General features: G+C 43.0%; 1 protein-coding gene across 1 annotated transcript in view; it reads left to right on the top strand.

The window, feature by feature from the left end:
- Positions 1 to 9,130, top strand: part of SPAG17 (sperm associated antigen 17) — a 162,099-nt gene that overhangs the window by 134,429 nt on the left and 18,540 nt on the right. Inside the window, exons 30-36 of the mRNA XM_011368749.1 lie at positions 1,712 to 1,900; positions 3,062 to 3,207; positions 3,312 to 3,442; positions 5,106 to 5,233; positions 6,982 to 7,164; positions 8,086 to 8,199; positions 8,704 to 8,749. Of these exons, the coding sequence (XP_011367051.1) occupies positions 1,712 to 1,900; positions 3,062 to 3,207; positions 3,312 to 3,442; positions 5,106 to 5,233; positions 6,982 to 7,164; positions 8,086 to 8,199; positions 8,704 to 8,749 (937 nt within the window). The remainder of the gene's footprint in view (positions 1 to 1,711; positions 1,901 to 3,061; positions 3,208 to 3,311; positions 3,443 to 5,105; positions 5,234 to 6,981; positions 7,165 to 8,085; positions 8,200 to 8,703; positions 8,750 to 9,130) is intronic.

The following is a 9,130-nucleotide window of genomic DNA, read 5'->3' on the forward strand; positions in this document are numbered from 1 at the left end:
TTGGTGGGAGCCTTAACGTGGTCGGTGGTGGGCACGACGGCTGCTCGGTGCAGTCAGGTGAGCCAGCCTGTGCCTACCGGACCAGCTCCACCTCCCGCCACCTCTCCCGTCCTGCCCACTGCAGTCCATCCCCGCTCTACCTAATCTCCCCACGGACTCGCAGGTCCGTGTGGTCCCGGGAGGGCAGCTGCCCCAGCTGCAGCAAAGCCTCGTGCTCGGAGGGCCGGGGAGAACCCCGTCAGCAGCCCCACTATCTCCCTGCGTTTCCCCGTTCAACACCCCACCTGCTGTCGGCCTGCAGACCCATTAGTCTCGCAGGATTTGCCTTCATCTTCCACTTGCTGGACAAGGGGCACAAGTGCTAGGAAAGCATACGATGTCGCAGGACACCGAGAGCGCCAGGCCGGAAGACGGTGGACAGAGGCCTCAGTGACAAACAGTTGTTACCACAAGGGCTGCTGAAGCCGCTTTATCCCTCCCGTCCTGATAACGTTGTCCTACTCGCTCCTCACCCAGTGTGGATTGCCAGGGGGCCAGGAAGGTGCTGAAAGTGAGCAGTGACTGAACCGTCGCAGCAGGAGGAGACGGTGCTGCTCTTTGTCTTCCGCAGCAATCGCAATGTCCATGTTCAGGAAGATTGGCCACGTCCGCATTCCAGTACCATGTGCCGCACCAGGAGTCACGAGAATCTCCTGAGATTCTGTGATGAGGCCGGCCTTTACCTTGTTTTTAGCATAGCCCCCGGCTCTAATGATTACAGCTAGCAGGGCCGAGGAATTTCAGCACCAGCGAAAGTTCCCACTGAAGGAAAAGACATAAACAGAAAAGAGATCCAACTTGGAGATGCTCAGTGTCTGCCATTGTTGTGTAGCCACTTGTTCCTTCCAGGTTTGCCCAGTGTCCCGAAACACAGCCCAAGAAAGGACTAGAAGGTTGGTCGCTCCTTAGTTCCCAACTGAAACAAACAAAAACTCTCAAAATAAGTTTACCAATGACTTGTAGTTCTAAAGTTTTATAGAACTGAAATGTGTAATTCAAAAATACCTTCTGCCCATCCTCTGCTCACTGGCCCTGGCACCGTGATGATCACGGGCACTATGATGAGCGAGACTGGATTTTCGGCAGTGTGTAAGAGAGACGGGCAGGGCTTGGTGTCGGCCACTGCTGCGCCTTGGTAGTGCCAGAAAGAGTAATGAAAACATCAGAGGGAAGGTAGGTATAGCAATTGTTGTTCTCTGCGATTATAATGTGTCACAAGTGGGCATGCCAGCATAGGAATGAGGACAAATAAAAGCTTCTAAAAGCATTTGTCCAACAGCTTCTGACCCTCTTGGGGATGATTCTTGTCCAAGAAAAAATTGCAGACTTTTTGAATAGTCTAGGCCAAATGTGTTTACTTCAGTTAAAATATGTTTTTATTCTTTTATATTAAATATCTGAAATAAGAAGGCACAAAACAGTTCCTTAGAAGAGATTATTAAAGTGAGTGGATAAAATATAAGGATATAGGAGAGATTATCCCCTATTATTTAGTTGGCCTCCGATCAGGTAGCCCTTCCCAAACCCTACGTCCTCTCTTGGGTTTTCTCCCTGAAGGAAAAGTTTGTGGCTGGGATCTATGGATAATTTTTTTGCCCCAAATGATTTTCAAAATCCCTCAAATTCAAACAAGAGATTTTTAATAATTCCTCTCTTTCTGTCACCTTTCCAGGTGTTACCTCCGAACACAGGCTGCCTTCACATCGATAGGGATTGCTCGGCCATCTACTGCCACGAATCGAGCAGTGACGTCTACCAGCCCTCCCAAGAACGCGAGCAGCTGCGAGCGAGCCGGTACATCATGAAGCACACCTCGGAAGTGATCTGCGAGGTCCTGGATCCCGAGGGAAACATCTTTCAGGTAAAGCGCATCGTTAGCACGAAGAGAGGGGCTAGGGCTTTGTTGATTTCACTTGTTTACACAGGCCCAACAGCTAACATGGCTTTTACATTGTTAAAAGGTTGGGAAAAAATCAAAAGGAGAAGACTATTTTATGACACAAAAATTATGAGAAATTCAAATTTCAGTGTTATTATGTAAAGTTTCATTGGAACGCATCAGAGTGCCTTGGCTTACATATTGTCTATGGCTGCCTTTGCGTACAATGACAGAGTTAAGTAGTTGCAACAGAGACTGTATGGCCCACAAACCCTAAAATATTTACTGTCTGGCCCTTGACAGAAAAGGGTTTACCAGCCCCTCCTCTGGGCGCTTGTATGTATTTTTCACTCCTCAACCGACAGTAGGATTTCATGTGTCAGCTAGTGAGTAGTAAAGTAATTTTTCAGATTTGGAACCATATCAACTTTGTTGGGTGGGCAGGCAATTCTTGATCCAGCTGCTTTTTTCTGTACTAAATAAATGAGAGTCTTCTCAGTGTGAGTTCAGGCTGCTAATAAATTTCAATTTACGATGAATTGCAATTGAAAGCCCAAAGCCCTCTAGGTTGAAACACGTGGGCCACACAGGCCAAGCACCCTGCAGGGCGTTGCTGCTCCTCGTGGCCACCCCGTCAGTGGTCCTTCGTCCTGAACCACACTCCTTCCTGGAGGGACCCCGGCCGTATCTAGGCATTAGTGATGGCGAAAACGTTTCCTCTCATAGTGACGCTAAATCTGCTTTCCCGTGTAATTTATTCATGAGTCCTAATTCTGCACTTGGAATCGCAGAATATAAACCATTTCCATGCTGTCATTTTTTTTTTAATATTTCAAGACAGCTATCACGTGAGTAGCCTTTTCTCCATGTTTAAACGCCCTGTTCCCTGACCTCGTCTTCAGAAGATGAGGGTTGGAGGGCCCTGCCATCCCAGTCACCTTCCTCAGTGTGTTCCGCTTTGTTTTCTGGTGTGTTTTCACAGTGCACGTGTGGTCTGGGGGTTTTCACCTTTCTGTACTTTGTGAGCAATACTTTGCAAATAAACATCCCTGGTTTTCTAAGAATACCAAAACGTCACTTGCTTTCTCAAATGCGATCGGCAGGAATGTAAGCTTCATGGCATTTACTTTCTTTGTCCCTTAGGTCATGGCTGATGGTAGCACGTCAACTCTGCTACCTGAAGACAATTCGGAAGATGATTTAAATACAAAACCTGAAGGCTATGACAGTTTATCATCGACTCACCTTCATAAGAATCATCTACAAATCTATGGTGAACATGTCCCCAGGTAATATGATAAAAATAATACCAGGACCTTTATTTTTAATTCCAAGTGCAAGGAGGATGTTAACTGACTATTCCAAATAATTAGATTTTTGTTTCTTGGTGTAGATTTTTTGTTATCTATGCGGATGGATCGGGAGTGGAACTTCTTCGTGACAGTGACATAGAGGAATTCCTCTCCTTGGCATATGGAGAATCAACAACTGTCGTTCTTCAGGAGCCAGTGCAGGAGCAGCCAGGTACAGAACCCGAACTCTCGGGGGCTCACTGTGTCCCCCACCAACTCTCACCCTCTTTATCCAGTTCACTTCCGGGTCATCTCTCCTTTGTTTCCCTTTGCTCACTTTTCAACTCTACTTTCCACTTGACCATGTCAACCTCTTTATGGTTTTTTATATTCGTACCAAGCTTTATCTGAGCATCAGCCTATGTGACCGGTGGGCGAGTCCTTCTCCTACCTGCAAGCAGATTTGTTTCTGTGTTTAGTGTGTACCTAGGCTCCTCTTCTTTTCATCTTGGTAGGGAACAAAGCAAAGAAAAGCGAGCTGTCTCCCATAAGTTTATTTTTTGTCATGTTGAAGGCATTGCCTTGATGAATTAAATAAAATAAGAGAAATTACATTTGATGTATGAGTTAGAAAGCCCACCTGAAATATAGGATAAGTTATATGATAGAGTCATTGGTCATTTATATTATTTGCATCGATTTCAAAGAAATATGTGACTAAAGGCTAGAGACCCACATTGCATTAAGAATCATCAGTAAGAACCATTTGTGTATTTAAACATAGATATAAACTTGCATATTATCTGTGTACCAAACTAGTGTGCTGTCTCTAGTTTATGTGTGCGCATGTGTGTCATCTTTCCTCCAGTTGCTAGGATACATTTCGTGCTCGTTTATGAATAGGCCTGTGCACTGATATCTAAGTGTATCCGTGCACATGTGCACGATGTAGTCAACTTTCCTATCTGTCTGTGAATGTGAAGAGCGCGTGCCCCAACCGGTTGCGCAGTGCCTGTGTGGACGATGTAAGAGTAAGAATTCAAACTGCTTTGTTAGTCAGTCATCTAACTAGCATCCATTTGACAGCCTACCATGCGCCACACCCTGGCTGGGAGTTAGGGACATGAGCTAAGACAGCATGGACCATGCTGTCACAGAGCTTAGAGTTTAATGAGAGAGATAGGCAGTAACTGTATAGTCACACGGATAACTGATTTATAGATTGGGAGCAGGCCTATGAAGGAAAGGAAGGTGGTTCTGTGAGAGCCTCTAACAGCCGAAACGGACATAGTCCAGAACGCTTCCGTGAAGACACTGGAGTAGAGAGCTGGTGGCAAGTAGGAGTAACTAGAGTAGGAGGAGAGAATACAAACCAGGAAGCATAAAACATTGAAGAACGAGTGAAAAGGGCCCAAGTAGCCGAAACACGGAAGGGAAAATGGTGCAAAATTGAGGCAGGGACAGGAGAGCGTTAAGGGCTCAGTTTCATCCTATGAGTAACGCGAAGTCGAAGAAGAGCATAGATCAGGGTCTAACAGAATCAGTCCCCCTGGCCGACGTGGGCAGACCCGCTCGTCATTGCCCTCTGAGGCAGAGCTCTCAGGTACGGGCAGTGGGGAGGGAAGAAATGCCTGAGCTCAAGAAATGTCTCCTGGTGGACCTGGCCTAACGGGAGGTGGTTTTCGAATGACAATGAGGTGTCACCGAATACTTCCACGTGATCTAAGCCCAGTCTCTAGGTGTTACAATCTTTTGTGTTTGATCGTAAGACCCTTAAGCATAATCGCTGTGTCTCACTTATCCAAAAGTGTTTGTTGAATATAATGAATACCTCCTGAATTTTTCAGAATACTTTTAATGGAGAAGTGACCCTCTGAAAACTCTCTCTGAACTAGGTGCCCTCAGCATCACCGTCCTCCGCCCTTTTCACGAAGCATCACCATGGCTAATGAAGAAAGAATTAGATACAATTATTCCTCACAATCTCCAGTCAAGGTCATGGGAGACATTTCCCTCCATCGAGGTATGAATTTTCCTGCGAAAAAGTCACCATATTTGCATACCCGTCCGCTAATGCACGGCAGCTCAGGTCTTTTCCCACATATTCATGTATTTTTATTCTCGTGTAAATTGTTAATGGGCTTAAGGAGTTTTATATTTAAAGATTTTAACATTTGTAGATTTTAGATATGCCTGACTAACTAATCTGCTTTATTTCTTCTTTTATCCGGTATTGCAGGCTTGAACATCTTCCTCTAATATGAAAATATTCACTCTGAGTAACCCACATTATACCTCTCCAATCACAGAATTACTGATATTATGCATCACAGAAATCTTTCCTTCTCTCCTTCCTTATTTGTTAGTTTTTAATACACAATTTTAGGTCTTTCACTCTCCCTTTTTTCTTACTTCATTAATGCACAAAGTGAATATATAAGAATAATGTGAAGGATTATACACATGGATTTGCACCTTAAAAGGTAAATGTACTTAGGTCAGGTTAGAGAAGCGCCACCTACAGTTTTTTAAAGAATGAAAGAAAATTTTTCGAGAAAGAACCAGGAAGTCCTGCATCTTGCAAGATTTGCCCTTTAATTTTGCCGGCAATTTATGTAGTGTGTTGAGGATATTGTCAGGTGTAAAATTATTAAATCAGTGGAGACATTGAAAACACGATCACAGAGAGGAACCCGTGCTTTGAGTTGTGATGATCTTTGCTTCCCTGCACAGTCTTATAACAGCAGAGGCACAAATAACGAACCCTCAAGATAGCAAAGACCGCCTGGTCCTGTATTTTAATTTGGTGATTATGAGTGACATGGTGAATGGAGATGATCTGAATTCTCATCCTGACTTGACCAGTTATTAGTGTGAGATTTGAGACAAGTCACACTGGACCTCTACTTTCTTATCTAAAAAATGAAAAGGCCACACCTAATGAATCACTAGGCTGTATCCAAGTTGAAAGTCCTGCGTTATGACAAATAATATGCCACATCTGAGATTCATGAAGGAAGTTCATTCTCTTCTTCTGCAGCTACTATAGCTATTGACCTTCTATGTCCAGTGGGAGTGGCCCAGCCCAGGCAGGACCCTGAGTGATTATCACTGACCAGGCATTGGACACTGAATAGCAATTTAAAATGACACACATCAGACACACTAGGGCATCAAATCATACCACGCCTGAAAATCAATTACAGGGTTAACACTGAGATGTGAGTCATTCTAAGGCAAAGATTTCTGCTCAAGAGATCCTGGGGAGATTCTGGAGGCATGCTTCATCTAGAATGAGCTCAAAGACCACCCAAATCTACGCTTGATTTCTCTCTCAAAGAATCTCTAGGTCAAAATGAACAGGGAACGAGAAAGTCAAATGCTGTTTAATTCCCAATGTCTTTGGCTACCTGTGGGTATTAAAGAATAGCCACATGCACTTGTCCCAAGCTGGGCTGCAGCTGCGTTATCACGACACAGTATTGCTTAGCACTCCCCTAAATGCTATACAGTGGGACCTCATGCAACGAGTTTTTAAAATATCCAGGTTATTGGTAACACATATGAAAAGGAAAGCTTGCCCAGCTCTGTTACCAAATTTTCTTATGTCTGAATTTTTTCGAGAGCAGGAATCATTTTTTTTCACCTTTCCATTCCCCTCCAAGCGGTTCCTAGTGTAGTATACACACAATAAGTACTCAGTGAAAAAAAAGTCTACCGTTAAAACATTTTGATTTCTTCGGTGGTTGTTTTGCGTTGTTTCGTCAACAGAAAAAAACTCCAGGACCTCCGTTTGGCACTCAGAACTGGAAGGGCCTTTTGACTGGCATCAGACAGCTAGTGAATCCCCCGGCTCCTGTTCTCAGCTGCCCCGATGTGCTGCAGATGCGCCAGTTCGTCCAGCACGAGGTCATGAAGAAGGACGTGAAACTGAAGCTGCAGATTTCCCTGAAGGTAATGGAATCCAGGTAACCGGACCCCAGAAATCAGGAACGGTCAAGCCTTCCATTCGGTTTCCTAGGGAGCCTGAAATCATGTAATTAATGCAACGCCTGAATGTCGGCCTCCTAGAGGGTAGGACGCTGAGAGGTAGAAAATATGTAATGATTCCCAGGAGGTGTAGAAAGTGTTGACGCCCCAAACACCTTGAGAAGGTGAGTAACTTTCTATGTGGTTGCTGTATGGATTCCCCCTCGGCTCATTTTATGGAGAACAAGCCTAGTGACCTCTGGAAAAAGATAGAGCTGCATATTAATCAGATATTGTCTGTGGAAGAAAAGCATTGTTTGGTTTTATAAACGGCCTAAGAATTTGTAAACATATAGTTAATTGCATAAGCATATCTATCTCTCCATCTAGTTCGTTAACTGTCTCAGAAGAGAGATCATATGTGTTTTGATTATTGTTATATATCCAGCATCTGGAGTAGAGCAGGGGACCATTATTTACGGAAATAGATCAAATATTTATGGAAAAAGTGGAAGCAAAGGCATGGACTAAGCAACTTACATTCATAGAATTACAAAGACCGTCCCCGCAAAGGACTCTGGAAATCATCTAGCCCAACTCTGTCCATTTTATTGGTGAGGACACTGGAGCATAGATTAGAAGCTGGGCCTCTCTGAAGTCCTCGTACAGTTCTAATAACCCATGGCCCTTAAAGCTTTGCTTCTCAATTGTTCAGGTCTTTGTTTACTAACATATTAAAGAAAAGGCTTTCCAGGTGGCTTGACCAGTGACTCACTGGTCGTTGAGCATTGTGAACCTAAATACTCTTAATCTTTTTATAATATTTCAAGTTGCTGTTGATTATATTGGTGTCTCTCTCTACCTTATTTCTGGTTTTTCTTAATTTACCTTATTCTGCTGATTTAGGATTATATAAACCATATTCTAAAGAAAGAAGATGAGCTGCAGGAAATGACAGTCAAAGATTCCAGAACCGAGGAGGAGAGGGGCAATGCCGCAGACCTGCTCAAGCTGGTTATGGTGAGAAAGAAGAGCTTTATGTGCCCATGTTTTTACTGTGGTTTCAATATTAGATGCCGCAAGACAAAACTTTACAAGCAATAGCTGTTTCTGCCACATCTATGAAGCATTTTCTTCTTCCATATAGTTTCTTATTTCTGTGGAAATCTGATTCCTTACATATTGAATTTTCCAAATGCTTTTAAGCTCTTTCTTAAATCATGAATAACTGAAGCCTTTTAAATAAAAGGTTTTATTGTCTTCAGAGAAATTGACCTTCCCCGAAATGTTGCATGAATAATGAATGAAACAGGAAGGAGGAATATAAAGGGATTTCTACAACTTAAAATGATTTCCGTTTTTAGAAATTTGTTAAGTGAAAGGAATGACTGAAAAATCACATAAGTTTTGTATGGTCATTAAAAATAATTCATCTTAGAGTCATTTTCATAAAATATCAAGTTGAGCCCATAAAGAATGCTTCTAAACAAAGTGAATTCATTAAGGAATCTATCTTCATTTCAGTCTTTCCCTAAAATGGAGGAAACTACAAAAAGTCATGTCACTGAAGGTAAGTACGTTTGATATTTTTCTGCAAAATATATACAGATTACAAAGGAACAATCTTAAATACACTTCTTAGTCATTCTCGCATCTGATAGCGAAATACCGTGTTCATAGTTTTGTTGTCACGCTGGCCAGGTTGTGTGTTATTTATTTATATATATTTTTTTCTGCCTAAAATGTGAGCTTCTCGAAAACTGCGCTTGCCTCTGATCCATCTTTAACTTTCATCTGTTGAATAAAAAAAGTTGACGTTTGACTTTTACGTTTACCTTAACTTGAATCTAGAGCATCACTTAAGATACAGGAAGGAAACAATCGACCCACCAACACTCTCCCCACAACACACACACACACACACACACACACACACACACACACACACACA

This window comes from Pteropus vampyrus, unplaced genomic scaffold (assembly GCF_000151845.1).
Source record: "Pteropus vampyrus isolate Shadow unplaced genomic scaffold, Pvam_2.0 Scaffold6, whole genome shotgun sequence".
NCBI lineage: Eukaryota > Metazoa > Chordata > Mammalia > Chiroptera > Pteropodidae > Pteropus > Pteropus vampyrus.